Below are 19,971 nucleotides of genomic sequence, written 5' to 3' on the forward strand. Positions count from 1 at the left end.
GATCTTCCACGGATGTTCTAGAAATCCAGTAGGTGAATTTAAATGGCAAACAGTAACCCATGTAACAATCAAGACTACATTGCATTGGCAGATTGGGTGAAGACTATAGGAAAACGGAAATTCCCAAGTGAAAGGATTGACTTTTTAAATTTTGTATAAGAATTGTTAAAAGGCTTTGAATGAGGAACTGGCATCAAAATTATACCTTTCATGAAATTATTATTTCCGAAGTATGCGGAATATTTTTTCTGTTTGGAAGAGAAAGAGTAGGGTGATTCATTGAGATACTTAATGAACTGAAAGAGGTTGGGCAGTGATACAGTGCAGTGGGACTGGCAAACAGAAAAAAATTCAATAAAAACTTTAGGAGTGTTTTTAAGACTTGAGAAGATTCATAATGTAAGACAAGAGGACATATACAAAGAGAAGCAAATCATGGTAGTGTTTGTTATGCTCATTTAATGCTATTTTGAAATATTCATTTAGATTATAAATTCTAGAGGATAAAGCTTCTGATGTTTAACTGATGTGCCTTCCTAAGCACCTAAGAAAGTCTCTATTTTGTACATTTATTTTCATAGTTTAACAAATTTAGTTCAACTGGAAGAACATTAGTTAAGACAGATCCATGAACTGTGTAGTCTGTCTTAACACAAATAGGTAATCATCACAGTACATAATAGTAAAATAAAATTGAACAAATAATTGAGCTAAAACAGAAAAAACATGATTATGTGATATTGTGTGTACACAATACACACAGCATATAAGATATATGCAATATATCAAGATAAATAGTGAGTTTAAACCTATTGTTCTTGTGTTCCTTAAAGTGTGAGTGGGAAAGTTAGGCAATCCCATGTACACGTTGTACATAGAAAATTGAACTACAGTGAATTTAAATGTGTCATTCAAATAGAAGAAATTCTCCATTGATTCTTTCATTTGCAAACCACAGGACCACTAAGGTGGTCTTAATAGAGTTACTTCTGGGTTGAATACAGTCTGGGGAACTTTAATGTCTTCTCATCAGACTTTCACATAGTGACATATTTTTCTGACTTTTATTCACCTCACTCCCAGATAACTCCTTTACTTTGGAACAGAAATCACAGGCAGACAAGAGAGAATTGTGTCTCTCTTAAACATGAAAAGTATCTCATCAGAGGCATCCACATAAAATGCCATAGGCTACAATTCTGTTAGATTCCTATGTCACATCAAATCTAAAGCACTGTAGACGAAATGCTACAACTATAGATAGCTTAGCACACTTAAGTTAACCGTTGGTACTAGTGGTAGACTCAGCCACTGCTCAAAAATTTTACTACTTTTAGGGGTGTGTACAAAATTAGGTTGATTTATGGAAAAAAGCACATGTGTGCATATGTTCATGGGCATGTGTTCTTTTGTTGAGTTGGTGGGGAAGGATAGTGTGGTGAAGGGTTATAGACTGGGCTGAGTTTATGGCTTTCATGGGCTACCCATTTTGGAGAGTATACTTCTTTAATCATTTTATTGTTTCCCTTCACTTTTGGGCAATTATCAGGAAAAATTACAGTTTCACTAGCATATTTAATTATTGACAACCAGAGTGAGTCAATGTATGAAGATTCATGTATTCCCATATGGAAATTGTGACATCGTAAATACTATGTCAACTTGCAACAAGGCCTTTTGGAAAAGCTATAAGTCGTCCCATTTTGCATTGTCCCTGTTATATGTTTCATGTCAACTTGCAACAAGGCCTTTTGGAAAAGCTATAAGTCATCCCATTTTGCATTGTCCCTGTTATATGTTTCAGGCTGGTCATTTTTGACATTTTATTTTGAGAGAAAGTATATCACTTAAGTTGCCTAAGAGTTGCCTAAGATGGCCAAGAACTTGTGATCCTCTTACCTCAGTTTCTGTGAATAGCTGGAGTTACAAGTGTAGCTGGATAGCTGGGGTTACAGGTGTAAGTAGATAGCTAGGATCACAGACATATACCATTATGCCTAGTTGAGGCAATCTAAAATAATGAGCATTTAACTGTATAGACATTGAGAAGGTGGTTGTATTTTAGGTGCATGTTAGTAAGAGAACATGTCTGTAACTTGTGGCTGAGTGAATTCATCCCTAATGCCATATTACTTCAAAATATCAATTTAGAAGCAGGGGTTTTTGTCTTACTTTAAATTATTTAAATAAATCAACCACTAGGATTTTGAGTGATGGAGCCTACACTGGCTTCTCATGGAGAAAGTTTTTTTTTTTTATTTTTAAGAAGAATTCCTAAATTATCTATCAGAACAGTGAATAAGAGACTGAGGGTCCTTCCAGGACATAGGGGAAAGTAAGACCCTTTGGAGGGGTGAAAGTGGGCCTAGGACTCTCATTTAGCACCTGGCCCACATCATAGTAATTAGGGTACTATTTCTCTTTCTTAAAACATATCATTTGACAATTAGAATTTGCTCTGCTCATTAATAAACATGATACTGTGTGCGTAGAGCTAGCATCTGTTGATCACTTATGGTAGATGAGTGATTTTTATATAGTTCTTTTTTTGGCCTGGTCTTTTATGGTTTGCTCCTTTAGTATATTTAACATGAAAAACAGCCATTACCAGTCAGATGTGTGGGGGAATTTAAGGTTGACAGAGAGTAATGCACTTGGCTTTTTTATTTTCAATATTGACTTTAACAGTTTCTCAGTGTTTAGTGGGTCACCCCATTTTTAAAGCAACAATGGCTATAAAAATACTTTTTCTGATACTGAAATGAAGGAAGTGTGAGGAAAATCATCTTAGTTTTTAAAAGATAGCTTTAGGAAGGCTTGTAGGGACAGTCTAGGTAATGCTTAGTAAAAATTGATTTAGAAATTTATATGCCTAAATTAAAATGCTCTTTTAATCAAATGAAATGAATTTGCCACTGTATGTTCAATAACTGACACAGTGAATAAAAGGGACAGTTAACTTTATTCAGAAAATCTTTAGAGACTTAAGGACATCAGGGATGTGCAAGGTAGTAAATACAACAAATCTTAATGAATATAATGAGTGCCACAAATACTTGTTATGTTGTATACTTTTATAGATACAGTAATTTACTAGATTAATTATATGAATCATAACAGAGTTGATCTCAGGGGAGTTTTTTATGTTTTTACTTTTATTTTTTGAGACAAGAGTCTTGCTATGCAGTTCAGATTGGGCATTAACTCCCTATGTAGATTATGCTGACCTCAAATTTAGGTGACCCTGTTGACTCTGTCTTCAAATGCTGAGACTACAGGTATGTGCCATGTCCATAGGAGTTGGTTTTTGACTGTGTGAACACACCAATAATAGAGTTTCAGAAAAAAAAAAACAAGAAATGAAATGCTGTGATATATGTGACCATTAATTATGCCAAGTCAACCTGAATGGATTAAGAAACAGCAGATTAGTAATGCACTGCTCTAGGCATGTGTCTGTTTGACATATAGACCAGTAAACTGAGGGGGAAGACTTACCCTGATGTGGGTGGCACCATTGAATATTTGTTGCCTGGATACTCTAAAAAAGCAAAAGAAAAAAAGGTGCCTGTTTCTAAAGAGCTCCTGTCTTTGCCATCACCTTTGGACATTGGTCTCTAGTTCTCCAGCCTTCCAATGCAAAGCCCACCCACCACCATTATTTACTTCTCTTGTTCTGTGGCCTCCATCTCCTTGAGCTGACTTGCATGACTGTTTGTTTCGTTAATAAAATCTATATTTTGTTGTCTACTGTTAAGAAAAATAAAGGAAATGTATAATACATTAACATTGCCTTCTAGGAAGAGCTAATCATGTAAAATAGTATTCAGAAGTTTTGTTACTGCAAGTAAATCATCAAGTTTGTGATATATTGCCTTTGGACAATAGGGCAGCAGCTTATTTTGTTAAATTATGATGACTAATTTATTCATTTTTTTATTTTGTATGGCATATTTATAGTACATAATGATTACATTCTTTGTGGAGGGTTGGTACATGTACACAACAGCTTTTGCTTTATATGCTTGTTTTCTATGCCAGTTTACTCTTAAATACTACATAATACTACATCCAATCAAATACTACTAATGAAAGGCCGAAAGTACTACAAATACTGTGTTTAAGTATCTTGGACATTGAACTAAAAAGTTTGATATACGCAAAAGTATATCAGTTTAGATTAAGAAGAGAATGTGCCTCTTACCCTGCCTTAAGTGACAGGAAAGGCTTTCTAAATAATTGATTATGAAGATCGTGATAGTGGTTATTTTCCTTACTATCTTAATAAGGCATTAGCTAGGCAAATATTGAGTCAGAGAGTTCTCTTGTATTTTAAAAGATGAATCCATTTTTCTCAAGGGTGAATTAGATATTTGGAAATGGTGGCTAGTGTCAATATGTCAACGCAGGGAAATTTGAGCAGTCTTTGCTGTGCAGTGGACTTTCAGCTTTTCACCATTTTGCACCTGCCTAAGCAATTAAATTCTAAATTAAATGAACACCCCATTTTATTTTAAAGACAAATATAAAAAGGCCTGTGTTGCATACTCTATGAATAGTTACTTATGGCACTGTTCAGAAAACAGAAGTTTGAAATGAAAATAGAAATTAAAAATGTATTGAGTACTTACAAAAACATATTTCCATAAATTAGTACATTTAAGACCTGCAATGCTAAATCATGAAAACATTTAGTTAATTGGGTTTCTGGGATTACAATATAATACTTAACTATCTTCATACTGATATTGAGTGTTAATACATGATAATACTTGGTGACTTATGTCATGATAGACCATTAAATAAATAGGAAAAATCAAGTGGTTTTAAAATACTAGTATAGTAAAGCTCTTGAGGAAATGTACCTTAAACAACTTCTTACTGCAGGGTGTGTCCCTACTGCAGGATTTAGTAGCTAAGCAGTCTTTGACAATAATTTAGTCTCTCTAGTAATCAGTACCCTTATCTGTGACATAAGGATTTTAATTATATTATTTTTGAGAAATAAGAGTTCATGAAAAGTCTTTAACTCAGAACTGGACAGTAATTACTGCTAAATAAATATTAGTTGCTGTTTTATTAATACCTTTTCAGTCTTTAGAAATGATCAATATATTATTTGATTTTTTGTTATGATTCAGAAAATTATTTTGTAAAACAGATTTTAAGTATAGTGTCTTTTTTATTAAAATTGCATCTGAATTTTCAACACCTAGGATAGTTTCTGTATTTCATTAAATTGCTTTGAACAGAGTAGAAACTTGATAACAAAAGTTTATTGTTGTTCATATTTCATAAATCTTGGATCCTTTTTAATTGCATTGTATAACAACTGGGCTGTGGACAGCTGAGGTTCAAGTTCAAAAATTTTTTCTCATTATCTTCAGGCAGGAAGAGCTCTATCTTCATATGTTTGAGTACTTATTAAATATGAAATTTATTATTCAATGTAGACACATTTCATCAACATAACAAGAGCTCAAGAGAGGCATATGAAGAGAACAGTTTGTAAAGGGAAAATACCATGAAAGAATTGTGACTTGTACTACTTAGATTTCTTAAAAAATTTTCTCCTGAAGTTTAATTTTAGGATAGCCTCTCAGCAGTTTGTCTCTGGAGATACATTTCTCTCACTTATCTTCCTCAAAACTTGTTTCTCAACAGCAAAGGTGACTGAGTGTTGGTTATTTCAGTAGCAGGGTAAGAAAATGATTCAGCAGGAAGTCAAGCAGTGCCATTAATGATAACATGAAAAAATACTAGTGTATATAAGAAGAGTTGTATTTCCGTGCAACAGGGTATGCCTAGCTTATTCATTGAGTTATATTGTAGCATATTATTTCCAAAATTAAATTCCTAATACCTCCAAGTTTTAAAACATTAACTTAATAGTTGGACATTCCATGAGATCTTTTAAAAGAAACTACATAGTGGGAAACTTAAAGATGTATAGAATTGGATCTGTCTGCTAATTATATAATTGCTTCAGTAAACTTGAGATTTATTTGTATTTCATTAAAATGCTGATTTTCATCCATGTCTATTTTTCTTACCAAACATTCTTTTTTTTTTTTTTTTTTTTTGTCTTTTTTGTTTTTATCGGTACCAGGGATCAAACTCACGACTGCCTGCTTGCAAGGCAGGCGCTTATGCCGCTGAGCTAAATCCTCAGCCCCTATCAAACATTCTTGATGGACTATAAAAACTAATGTAGCTGGAAGTATAAATTGTATCTAAAATTTAAGGTCAAAACCTGTAGATGTTATTCTGTTTTCAGTCTCTGTATGACAGAGACCCCATCCTAGAAACTGAAATGATAAGCCTGAAGGATGAGTGCTGTATTTTGGACCCGAAGTGTCTCTCACAGCTTGTGTGTTAGAGGCTTGGTGCTTTTGTCAGGTAATAGCATCTGTAGGCAGTGGAACCTAGTGGGTGATTTGTGTATTGTTGGGGTTGTGCCCTAAGAGGGATATTGGGGTCCTCGTCTCCCTCTTTTCTCCTCTACAATGGTTCTGTTCTGTACCCGATACTGCCATGATGTGCTGCTGCCTTGCCAGGGTTCCCAAATCAATGGGACCAAGCAAGTATGGACTGAAACCTCCAAAATCATGAGCCAAAATAATTGAAGCCCTTGAGTTGCTTTTTCTCCTTATAAGTTGATTTATCTTAGATATTTATTACAGCAATGAAAAGCTAGCACCATGGGTGAAAAAAATGAGCATTTTTCCCAGTACAGAAAAAAATATGCAAAACAAATTCCATTTCCATTGTTCTGTGCATCATCAGTTATCAAATTGATTTTGTGGTCCTTGCAATGGTACTGTCCTCTTGGCCATTATAAATAGTCACTTCCACAAATAAATAGTTTATTCACTTCCATTGTTTTTGTGGGCCAAATTACTTATTGGAGTGGGCAGAATGACAAACAGAATTTGTTAGTATTAAAGGTACCCAGTCTATATAATTGAAACATTAAGCAAATAGAAGACCTGTAAAGATCTCTGTGTCTTCCCCTCCCTTCACTGTTACTTACAATGCACGTCAAGTCTCTGACACAGAGTCAGAGTAGTATAGCAGCTCAGGAATGTCCCAGCTAATTCTCTTACCTGTCTAATGTCCCCCCAACCTCTTTTTTCTCTTGAGTATACCTCCTGTTCTTACCTTGTCTTGTGTTTAATGTTTTATTTAATTTTTATAACAATTCCCTTTATTTTCTTTAATAACTCTAATTTCTTTCATCTAGGCTCAAAGTTACTTTAACATTGTATTATGTTCATACTTGGAAATAATAAATGCTTGGCAAATATGAACAGTTTTTTCTACCCGAGAATGATTGTTATTCTGAGCAGAACATGTGTGGGCTGACTCTTCCTCCATGGAACTCAACAGTAGTGCTGTGGAGAAGTGTGCTTTCTACACACAGTTCAGTTTTGTAACTCCACAAACAAACGGACAAAAGCCATGTTTATTTTGTTTGGAACCCTAAGCAAAGTCTCCTAAATACTACCCTAGATGATAAACCATAAGTCATCTTTGTGATTTGGCAAAAGTTACTCAGAACTCCATCTGGAATTTTGAAGGAAATTAATTTCATCTTGAATCCTAAGTTTCTGGATCCAATAAAGCCTACAAATTTACTGTTAAAATTTGATTGGAAAGATAGACAGGAATTTTCTTTTGACAATTTTTCTAGATACAAATATTTAATGATAGAATGTTCTCGGAATATGTTCATTCATCTGCATCTATCATTGTCTAATCCTCATAACCGATTGGTTCAATGGTCTGCATATCGCCCTCTCTGGGAACCTTTCTTCTGAGGTTTCCAAAATTTTAGCACCTTGTAAATCATTTTTCTATGCCTTCAGATTTGTCAGTGGGTCTTCCCTCTGCCTATTTCTTTTAATAGGAATCAGTCTGTAACATTAGAATCCTTACAGTGGATTCTCCTCCTTTTCCTGTGGTTACCTGTGTACTGATGTCTGGGCGTACATTACAGTTCTTCTTGCCATCAATAGAGAGTTGCATCTTTGTTTCATGAATGTATACATTTCACACACACATACGTATTTTTTGTGTATTCTGTGCTCTTTCCTTGTCACTGTGTTCCGTTTCTCATCAAAATCGTGGCGGGCTTGAACGCAACCTTCCTTGGACTCCTCTTTTCTCTTGTCCTGCTACATCTCTTTTCACGTTCTTAGCTTAGTGAACAACCTATTCAAAAGCGGTCTTCATCACGCTTGCAGTTTGATGGTTTTTGTGTCGGATTCTGTTCAGCACTGCCTTGTAAGGCCAAGAGTTAAGCAAGATCCGAATCACTTGACTCGTGGCAATGTGTGCTGACTCCTGCGGCCGTCTAAAGCCACTTGACCTTTCACCGTACACACTGCTGACAGCACTAACCTATTTACTTTTTATGTGTCATCAAGACTTTTGGTTCCTTGTACATTTAATTTCTGTCTTTCTTCCAGTTTTAAACTGTGATTTCCTATTCTGCCTTTAATTACTCTTCTACCTCCTGGGCACTTTGCCTTCTGCCCTATGCATGCCGTTTGATGCTTTTCTTTAGTTTCTCATGAACTTTATTTTGCTGAATTTCATTAAAAATTTCTTCCAATTCACCTCCTCTTCTTGAAACTTGCTTTTTGTGACTTCTGTGTTCTCATTCTCCTTTAGCCTAGCTTAGTGGTGGTGAATCTATGGTGCATGTACCTCAGTGGGCACACAGCCCTCTCTGGCCATGCTAGCAAAATATTCTCTAAATTCAACCTCAGTATTCAAGTTTAATTGGAATGTTGGCACTTTGCAACAAATAAGTGGTTTTGTGTTGCAGTTTGGGCACATGGTCTCTAAAATGTTCACCATCACTGGTCTAGGTCCTGCCTGCCTATTTTTCTTTAGGTCTCTTGTTTAGGTTTGTTTGTTTCTCTCTCTCTCTCTCTCTCTCTCTCTCTCTCTCTCTCTCTCTCTCTCCTCCTGCCCTCCACCCTCCTTCCTTCCTTCTTCCCCCTCCTCTTTCCCTCCCTTCTCTCCTTCCTTTCGCTCTCTTTTTTTTCTTTCTTTCTTTTAATTTTCTTCTAAGAGCTATAGTTGCTGAGGCTATTTCCTTGGTGCCTTTTCTTTTCACTGCTTACCTCTTTTAAATCTAACCCCATAACTTTACTGCTTCCATAACTTTACTGCAATTTTGATAACTTCTGAATCTTAACTTTTGATTTGCTCCTCCATCAGAACTCTAAAACTATATAAGTTGCTCCCCACTGAATGTCTTTACAGAGCTGTACAGTCGGTGCCTCAGTTCAGAATATCCAAAAACTCATTGTGTCTTACAACTGTGTGTTTTCTGTTTTGAGGAAGGACACAATCAGCAGTTTGCCTCCCTGCAAAGCCTGTATCAATAAATTCTAACGATTGGTTTACTACAAGCTTCATTGACAACTCATAGCTTAAGTAGATATCTCTGGGACTCCATTTAAATTCTTAACTCGGTTTATTCACTTATCGTTCTCATTAGGGCTGTGGAGAAATGCCTCAGATCTTTGATCTCTGGCTACTGCCTGACAGCACCTCTGCCCGCAAAGAACAGACCTTCTGAACTCAAGACACTTCACCCTTTTCCCACTGCCCCCGAGGCAGCCCTGTTCTCCGTCAGCTATCACTTACTTAATCCTCAGCGCTGTTAGGAAGATTTTTTTTCTATATGGATTTCTGTTCTTCTTATGTTCTGTACTTTTCTGTTCCTGAACCTTTTCCATACTCCATTTATTCTACTTTATTTAGTTCAGATAAGCTGAAACAATTGACACGGTTCCTTCATTTGTAGTCTAATGCATCATTGAAATGTAAAGGGAATAGCAGTGACAGGAAAGGTTCCAAGGACTGTCTTTGCATCAAGTCCAGTCCACACTGCCTTGCCTTGAGGATCTGTGCAGACTTTGAGGTGGTCAACACTGAGGAATCCTGGAACTTGACTCTCTTTGGCAAGGTCACTTGTGTGTCTTTACTCTCAATTATCCTAATTCCCCAAAACCTCTAATAACTGAAACCTTACCTTCACTATCACAGATTCATTGTCTGTATTTGCATAGGAAGGAGGCAATAGTTCATTTTATTTAATACCAAGGGTGCTAATATTAGACACTACATTTTAGTCATGTTGTTAGTTACACATGATCAGAGGTTGCAATTTATTTCTTATTATATAGTCTTAACAGAGGACATTCAAAATCAAGTAAGACGATATACCTTTTCCTTACTTTTTTTTAACTGATCCTTTCACCCTTTTAAATTTTAAGATAATATATAAATTTAAGACAATAAATAGATTAAAAGATGAAGGGCTTAGAATCAAGGAAGCATCTTTCCCCCTAGGATACTTGTGGTATTTCTCTTCCATAATGTTACTTCCATTAGATTCAAATTCTGGAATATTCTTAGGAAATGAAGACTTGGGGGAGAGAGAGAGAGAGAGAGAAAGAGAGAGAGAGAGAGAGATGGAGAGACAGAGGGAACAATGACAATTTAAAAACTTGAAAAATCCTTCACATTATTAAATTTATTGCTTTTTTGATTAGTTTTGAATATACTTGCCTATTTCACATGTAGATAGAAATAAAAATACTTCTATTAACCAATGAAAACTTAAATATTTGCAGGTATATGGATTTGGTAGTTTACAAAAGTGAACTACCAAGGAGAATTGTTTCTTGCTTTCCATTTTCTAATGATCATGTAAGAATAATCTTTCTAAAACAATGAGAAAACACAGGTATTACAAACTGACCTGTATTTTCTCTCCATAAGGTAGTATTTGTGTGATCTTATTCTAAGCTTGTATGATAAAGAAGGCTATAAATATTGAAGATTGACTGCATTGAATGCATACAAAATATTAGCATACATGTTGAATGTTTTGTTTTAAAAATGTGTTTTGTACATAGCTACAGTAGGTGTAATCAAGATACTTGAATTAGTTGCTTTTAAAAATGTTTATTTTTTACACAGCAATGTATGTACAAACTTGAAAAAGTCAACTACCTTGAGAAAGATTATAACAAGAACAATCATGAAAACAGTTGGCCCCTGCCCCAACTTAATCTTTCCATGATGTACTTTTCAGAAGGCAATACTTTTAATTTTTCAGCTGTTGGCTTTCATTTTAAAATTTTTGTAGTAAGGGTCTTGTTTTTTTCATCTTTAGGTGGTGTCCACTAACTTTTAAGAATGAAAGATAAACATTCAGTAGAGCATACTGTTACCACACATAACATCAGCTCTCTACTCTCCCAATATAGTCATAATTTTTCCTTAGAGGAATATCAGACACACTTATATGACTGTTGAAATACTGCTCAGAGTTGAGTAATGTGGTGTATAATCTTTATAATTTTATTTATATTTTTGTTTCTTAGGGATTTAATCATTTGCAACTTGTTCTTTGCTTAGTTTTCTTTGCTTACCTCTAGATACTAGTTTTTCCAACACCAAAGCAGAACTACAAAGCATTTCTCAGTGTAGTCAAGCACATCAGGGAGTAAATTATCAGGCTGGTACAGACTGTGGTATGGTAAGAACATTCTCAAATCCTCAGTGGTTTCCCTCTGCAGAATTATTCAGAACTCCTTCCTGCCCTGAGCCACTGTCAAGCTTCAGTCTGGACTCAAAGCTTGTGAGGCTTGTCTTCACTTCTGCTGTGTTGAGCTGGGGCTTCCATTCATTTTGATTCTTCTGATCATCATTTGTACTGCTGAAACATCTATCCATCTTAATTTCATCACATTACTTTCAAGTGAATCTTCTATTTCCTGAATTTATTGACTGTTGGTGAGGCATATTTTGAAGAAATTTTTTAGACACATTTTTTTAGAGGAAAATTTTTGAGCTTATAGCAGATGTAAAAAACCCTTTATCTTTCTGTGACTGAAAATTTCTACAATAGACAATAATTTTCCCTCAGAGTTTAGAAGAAATTTGTCTTTGTTTTTTCCCAAATGTGATGAAAGGTGTGAAGTGGTGCATAAGCATAGAATTGAGCTGGAAGAGAGAAGGGCGGACTAATCCATGTAAGGACCCCATTTGGTAATGGTACTAATCCACTTACAAGGGCAGAGCCCTTAATGATCTAGTCAAAGCCCCACCACTTAGCATGGTTGTATGGAGGACTACATTCCTAACACATAATTTCTGTGGAATGTACCCAGACCACAGTAGTTGTGTTCTATTATGTGTTATATTTTACATTTCTGTAAGGAGGACCAGGAACATTTGATCATTTACTTCCTTCAAGTCAATGAAAATTGTATCTGTAGTATTCTGATATCTCATAATGACCTAAGTTAATGTAGATCTGTTTTTTTCCTTCACTTATTTACCACTGCAATGCCAAAAAGTAACTGACTGGAAACTTGTTATGAATGAGTGGAATTTGTTGCCTGTCTGTTGCATTGTAAATGATCAGAAGACAAGCTAAATGTTGATTCCTTATTGCTGACCTTTCTCTTATTCTCAGATATCAGTGTTTCTAGCGTTTTGAATCAGTTTCTCTGTATTTGAATTTGAGATCATTTGCTCCTTTTGGGTCTTGCTTTTAAAATTTATTTGGAGCACCAAAGCAATGGTTAGGCTAAGATTTTTGTCTTCCACCATTTAGACAAGTCCCTTCTGAGGAAGCTAGCCAGTATCCTGGGCATCCTGAGGTTTTGTAAGCTTGTTGGTTCTGAAAGACATGATTTCTGGCTAGGTAGCAGGGACAGGTCCCCTTTGCACTGGGTCTTTTTTCCTAGCCTCCATCATACAGTGATCAGCTTAGTGCTTAGGTTGTTCTGCTGATCTCTGGAGTTTATTCTGTGTGCAGCTAGCTCCTCTCTGGTTCTATGTTTAGCTGTTTTGATCTTTTCAGACTCACAGATCTGTCTTCCCAATTCACAGTATCTGTGAGGCTTCTCTGGGTTTTTCCACTGAGTGAGAAAAAAAAAAGTAAGAATAACCAACCTAAGGCAATTGTAAAGTTCACCTCATTTGTTTCTCCTTCCCTCCAAGGAATTATCACCCTTTGTTGTCTGATGTGCAGTATTTGGAAGCTGTTTTGTGTTTATATAATATCAGTTCTGTTTGTTTTGGTGGGGTGGCCAATCCAGTGGCTGGCATTTTAGCCAGAAATAAGAACTATGGTTTGGATGTTGACTTTTAACTGACTGTTACTGTACATCCTCACTATAGGAAATCTACATTTTCGTAAACAGTTAATACAGTGGAAGAAATCTGTTAATATAGTCATATAAAAATGACAAAATTCCTTTGAGAATTTTTTTCTAGGTAGTATATCATGAAATGTTTTTAGGTGAGTATCAACTATAATTTATTGGTGCAAAGATAGAAAAATTGATCACTTTTTTGAGAAAAATTTGCTGGGAAAGAAGAGTTTAATAAATATTGTATTCAGCACATAAGAAAGTACAGGAAAGATGGAAGGGAAAATGTTACTAATTGTGTTGATTGGTGTATGAATTGACATGTAGCAGTCTTTAAAAATGAACTTTAAAACCAGTGGTGCCTAGTGATTAAAAAGTGGTAATTAATTGCATTCCATAAATATACACATTTAAATGTGGCCAAAAGTAAGTTTTATTTCAATGGGATAGGTTTGTGTAGATAAGTAAAAATAATGCAAAGGTTTGAAGAACGTAGCAACATTTTCTATCTACTTGATAATTATGAGATATAAATGCTTTTTCATGCTTTGACCATGAGATGTTTTTGGAATTGCATACTAAAAATAATGTGGAAAATTTTCACATAAGTACGTGTATGACAATGTCTGTTTTACTCTGAAGTGTGCTACTAATTAGAACTTCTAATGCGTTTTGCTTGGAATGTTTTCTACACAATATAGGTCCTTCAGGAGACAGTAGATTAAAATTTTAAAGCAGTGCTCATTCAGATTCGTGTGATATCATTGCTTGTGTGTTTCCTTGGATAATGAGTTTAATATCTCTGTATCTTTGCTTGGTAGCAAAGCCAAGCAAACTGGCTTTTGAATCAGATATATTTGTGTTTATATTGCTTTTTTTTGTACCTAGTAGCATTGAGTTAATTAATCTTAGGAGCTTTCATTTCTCCCATTTTAAACTGAGTATAACTTTACCCATTTTGCATTGGTGAAATTAGATTTTTTAAAGAAGGTATATAAGAAATATATTGTCTGCCTTTATGAATGTTTGCTAACATAATTAAAATCCTTTCCTCAATTTAAACTAACAATATAAAATAATGATCTTAGGCTATACATAAATAACCACTTAAAAATATTGAAACAGCTTACATAGTTAATAATAATGTGATTTTTGTAGTAGTTATAGCAAAATAATCTGTAGGCACCATAACTGTCCATGTTAGCTATACCAATAAACTTTTTAACAACATCTCAACAATGGCTGACATTCTTCCTGAGTAAGATTTGCTGGAGTCAAGGGGTTTATTTTAGTGCTATGGACATTTTATTACGGCTTATCCTCCAAAAAACTATAGAATGTCATGAAGTACATTATCTCAAGAGTATTGTTAAGATAAAGGGAAAAAATAAACTAGACATGGTTGAATTATTCACGGACGCATACCACGTATCAAATTCAGAAATTAAAAGAAATTAAGATAGCATTTAATTACAGGGACATCAGTCATTGTTGACTAATTTAAAGAATTTTGAAATACCTCTTTTGATTACTGTCAATGACACAGTCAGTTAATCTAGGAAAACAGCAAGTTTTACTTTTGAAGCTTCCCATTTTTTAAAAAATCTTTGTGATTCAAAAATTCCTCTATTTTAGGTCTCTCCAAAATGAACATGGTGAAAATCACTTAGTACATAAATTGATGTCATTCATTATCAGTGTTGTGTCTGAAATGATGGAAGACAAAACATCATGTTACTTGTTGAAAACTCTGGGAAGAAAACTTGGGAGAGGCATAAAAAGGTATCCTTGTACAACTTTCCTTTACCTAGCTGGATGTGGTGGCACACACCTGTAATCCCAGAATTGAAGACTGAGGCAGGAGGATCTAAGTTCCAGTTTAGTTTTTGCAGTGTAGCAAATTAGTAAGACTCTGTCTCAAAACAAACAGTAAAAAATAAAAAAGGTCTGAGAATGTGGTTTAGTGCAATGGCCTTAGGTTTAATCCCTAGTACTGTGGAGACAAACAAATAAAGAATAATAGCCTCAAAAACTGTTTTCTTCACCTGATGTCAATTTTTAAAAAGAAAGACTTTGTTTGCTTTTTATTTTAACATTCATTAATTGCAAGCAATACAAATAGAACTGCACATAAATCATATATATTTTGTGTATTTATCATAGTTGCAAAGTTCTAGATTGCCTAAAATAACATTTTGATCCAAAAATTGTGCAATTATTAAGAAGACATTATTAGGTGATTATTTATGTCACAGAAACCACTTGTAATTTTTTCACATATTTCATTTTAGTTTTATGTGTCATAAGTATGATGTTATGAAATAAGAATTTTGTTCTAAAGTAGAGAAAGTACTGAAATACATAGAGACAACCTGGGTTCTAAGTTTTTGAGTGTGCCATTGGTGCCTATGTCCTACTTAGTTGTCATAACTACATTCCTTCTTTTTACTTTTGCATTATTATTCTTATAGTTGTTTTAATAAGGGAGATCAAATCCAGAATCACATACAATCTAAGCAAGCACTCTAACACTGGTCTGCATTCCAGTTCTAAATTATTTTGTTTTAAAATGAAACTTTACTGTCATAGACTTGTTGTGAAAATCACATTAGATAGTATCTTTGAAAGTGATTGGTAAAGATCTTCAAAAATATATCAATTACTGGGTATGAAGGTAAACTCCTAAATTAATATAAAACATGATTTCATGTATTAATTTTCATAGACAGCATACTTCATACTTATGTTTTATACTTTAAAATAGCTTTCCTTAGTTATTTATTATTTTTAATATCTCCAGATTAAATAATACTAGTATTAATAGCTGATACTCAGAAAAAGTAATTGATTTATTCAGGACTGGGTAAATGAAACATCTAAGATTTAAATGAAGGTTAACCATGTTGTACTCTTCCACTGACACCAAATTTTGTGAATTTAGCTAATCTTTCCTTATTTTGAAAGGCTGTCTTCATATGTGTTACAACTAGTATCTTCTGTTGGTCAGGTATTATTGTAAGTGAATTCATACTTTTAACATTTTACAGTTCTCAAAGTGACTGGGAAAATAAACAGAAATGTTTTTGCATGCTTTGGCAAAGGTATGATGTGGCACAATAAAAAGCATGGGCTGGGGGTGGATGAGATGTTCCAATATGTCAGGTTGGTCTTCTTGGTAGGAACTGTAGAAAGAATAATGTGTGGAAAGGTTCAGGATTATAAGGAGCATGCAGAATTTACACAAATCACAAACTAAGGGCTCAGTTTGGATATTGTCAGGAGATAACGTTGTAACATTGTGAAGCCTTCTGATCCAGAAAACACTCTATATTTCTCTCAAGTTTCTGGACTTTTTATTGCAATTCTATGAAGGAGAGAGAATATTGAATGATGTTAAGCCATGAAGTGACTAGCTTAGGTGGCTGTTTTGGGTATATCCTTCTTCTGCTTTTATTAAATCTTAGCTTGATTTGGGAGAACATTTGGAGGGTTAAGAATTACTGGGATATGAGATGTGTACAAAATGCATATAATTTCTGGCTCAAATTTCGTTTGAAAGATTCTTTATAATAAATGAACTATTTCTTATAGATAAAAAACATTTATCCAACTATGTCATTGCACATTGGTCTTTTTTCTTGGGTAGTATTTGTCCTGGTAACAATGTATATATGCCTGCATGATTGTGTGTGCCTGTGTGTATATGGTGAATTGTGTATGAAATAATTATACAGATTGAAAGTCCTCTATGCAAGATAAGGAATCAGAAATGTTTCAGATTTTTGATTATTTTAGATTTGGCAATATTTGCACATATATAAAGAAATATGGAGAAGAGATGTAAGTTGAAACACAAAATTCACTTCTTTGTTATATACCTATTAATCATGTAGCCTGAAGCTTATTTTATACAGTATTTTATCATACCTCATTTTTGACAGAAATTGCTTATTTGAGGTAAGTTTTGAAATTTTCTACTTGTGGTGTCATTTATTCAAGTTTTTGGATTTTTGAGGATTTCTAATTTTCATATTAGTAACTCTCAACCAGTATTATTGTTAGAAGTTGTATGAAACAAAACACAAAGTTGAAAGAGACGTGAGAACATTTTAGGTCTCTGGTAAGATTCAAAACTCCTAGATTTTTAAAAATCTGAGGAATACTTCAGACATTAGTGAAAGGATGATATGAAAGAATGATTTCGGTCTTGCAGGCACAATTATTGTTTGGCCATGTTACATGAATTCAAGGAAGAACTGTTGCTATGTAATGAATGATAATGACCTTAGCCCTCCCAACTGGGAATAAAATGTATTTCAACAACTGTCGTAAGTTATGCTAACTGCTGTGACAAAAATTTGTACACAAAAAAAGTTACTCAGACCAGAGCAAGATTTTCAGCCTATTGAATTGAAGGAAATGATAGAAGTTGCTGAAGTCTAGAGCTTGATCCCTTAATTCTGTACTTCTTGAGCATGACCTTTCTTGTTGGGACATTCAAAAGGTGTCAATGCTTTATAAAAAGTGGAGATGGGATTAGTGAGACCTGAGAAACAATTTTCATGTTGGTAGATTGAGAAGGCTCAAGATGGTAAAGAATCTGTTTTCCCTAAGGTTAAGGCAATTCCTACCGTGTTTTAGCAAGTTTTTTTTTTTTTTTCCAGAAATTGACAAGTTTATTCTAAAATTTCTATGGAGTGTTTCCACTCCATAGCCCAGACAATTCTGAAAAAGAGGACTAATGTTGGAGGAGTTAGTCTTCTCAATGTTAAGTCTTCTTCCTCAGCTACAGTATCTAAGAAAGTATGTTTCCAATGGAGATACAGATCCATAGCACAATGAAATTGAGTAAAAACCAGAGAAATAGACCCACACACATATGCCCGGTTAATTTTAAACTAAGGAGCAAAAGCAGTACAATGAAGGAAAAATAACCTTTTCAAAAAATGGTGCTGGAGCAAATGGATATTGAGAGCTAAAAAAAAAAAAAAAAAAAAATGGTGAGTTAAATGTCAGTTTTATAAAAACAGAAGAAAATCTTTAGGATTTGGAATAGGCAAGTAGTATCGTATATGATCACAGCTAGAAGGAAAGGATAAACTTTAATTGTGCATCATCAAAATTCAAAACTTTTGCTTTGAGAAAAGGTCCTTTAGCAAACGAAAAAAGAAAAGTTACAAGACAAAAGTTTGCAGAGAATATTTTGATGATGAGCTTGTTCCTAGGAAATTCAAAAAAGTTCCAAAACTATATATTAAAAAGAAACAACAACAACAGCAAATCTAAGTAGGATGCTATCATAAAAGTGCACAAAATTTCACCAAGGAAGCCATATAGATGGCACAGAAAAAGCCAATAGAGAAATGCAAACTAATTTCACAAAAGTATCTGTACATACGTATCAGAATGAGTGATGTAAAAAGTAGTAATACACTGTAATGTTGACAAAGATGCCAAGAAGTCAGATCACTCGCTTTTTGCTGGTGGAACTGTGAAATGATACAGCAACTATGGAAAATTTTTATTTATTTATTTATTTGTTGGTACCAGCAATTGAACTCATGACCTAGTGCTTTCCAGGCAGGTGCTGTGCCCCTGAGCTATATCCCTGGCTAAATTATTTAATAATTGTGACTTTCCATTGTTTTTTTTGCAAATAGGATCTCAGAGGGCAATTAAGGTTGGTTCTGAACTCACCATGTAGCATAGGCTGGACTTGCAGTGATCATCCTGCTTGCGCCTCCTGAATGTTAGGATTGTATCATGAGCCACCACGCTTGACTATAGTAATTGGTTTTAAAACTAAACATGGAGGGGGCTGGGGATTTAGCTCAGTGGCATAAGCGCCTGCCTTTTAAGCAGGCAGTCATGAGTTCCATCCCTGGTACTGATAAAAAGACAAAAAAGGAAAAAAAAAAGAAAAGAAAAGAAAAGAAAAACTAAACATGGATTTACTGTGTGGCCCATTTTCATGTAGACATTGTATATAAATGTTCATGACAGTTTTGATTGTTATAGTCAGTATCTGGTTAAATAAACTATTACCTCCATATTATGGAATACTAGTTAGAAATATAAATAAGTCATTCATATACCTTCCATCTTATATGAGCATGGGTGCAGTTATGCTGAGGGAGAAAACCAGTCTCAAAAGAATTTATGCTGCATGAATAAAGTTGTTCCATGTTTATGAAATAAAGCTGGAGAACACAGTGGGGTTGTCAGATGTTAGTCATATTGGTGATGATACAGCTGTGAGCAGAGAGCAGGAGAGTCTTGTCACGATACAGTTAAGTACCTTGATTGCTGTGGCAGTCACACGAAGTTGCACATGTGATAAAATTGCATAGAGATGCATAAACTCATGTGATAAAATTGCATAGAGATGCATAAACTCAGCACACAAATTCGTGCCTTTTTCACTAGTTTAATCCCAGTAAGACTGTTGGATTATACCAATTGCAATTTTTCTTATTTTGATGTTGCATTATTTTTATGTACCACACTAACACTGTGACAGAAGGGTGAGAGGTATTTAGGATATCCCTGAATCTTTGTCTTTTGTAACAATCTGTAATAAACTAGAAAATGATAATTAGAAAATGGTAAACAAATAGTAATAAAAATGCCTTCTGGGGAACAATTGTTTTTATACCTCATTCACTAAGCAAATAGCTAAAAATAAAGTTATTTCAGTCTTATGAATATTTCAACTAATTTCCTATAAAGTAACATATTCAATTGTTCCTCTCTCTTGTCCTCCCCTTCCTGCCTCCCTTCC

At 34.4% G+C, this 19,971-nt stretch overlaps 1 protein-coding gene across 6 annotated transcripts in view; it reads left to right on the forward strand.

The window, feature by feature from the left end:
- Kcnt2 (potassium sodium-activated channel subfamily T member 2) overlaps positions 1 to 19,971 on the forward strand; it is a 335,807-nt gene that overhangs the window by 14,207 nt on the left and 301,629 nt on the right. For 2 of the 6 annotated variants that reach the window (XM_063239808.1, XM_063239807.1), the window contains exon 2: positions 14,826 to 14,972. The exons of the other annotated variants lie outside the window; for them this stretch is intronic. In XM_063239808.1, coding sequence (XP_063095878.1) covers positions 14,826 to 14,972 — 147 coding nt within the window. The remainder of the gene's footprint in view (positions 1 to 14,825; positions 14,973 to 19,971) is intronic. 6 annotated transcript variants of the gene reach the window in all.

Source organism: Cavia porcellus, unplaced genomic scaffold (genome assembly GCF_034190915.1).
Source record: "Cavia porcellus strain 051 isolate PalLab524CR breed Dunkin Hartley unplaced genomic scaffold, mCavPor4.1 scaffold_29, whole genome shotgun sequence".
Classification (NCBI taxonomy): Eukaryota; Metazoa; Chordata; class Mammalia; order Rodentia; family Caviidae; genus Cavia; species Cavia porcellus.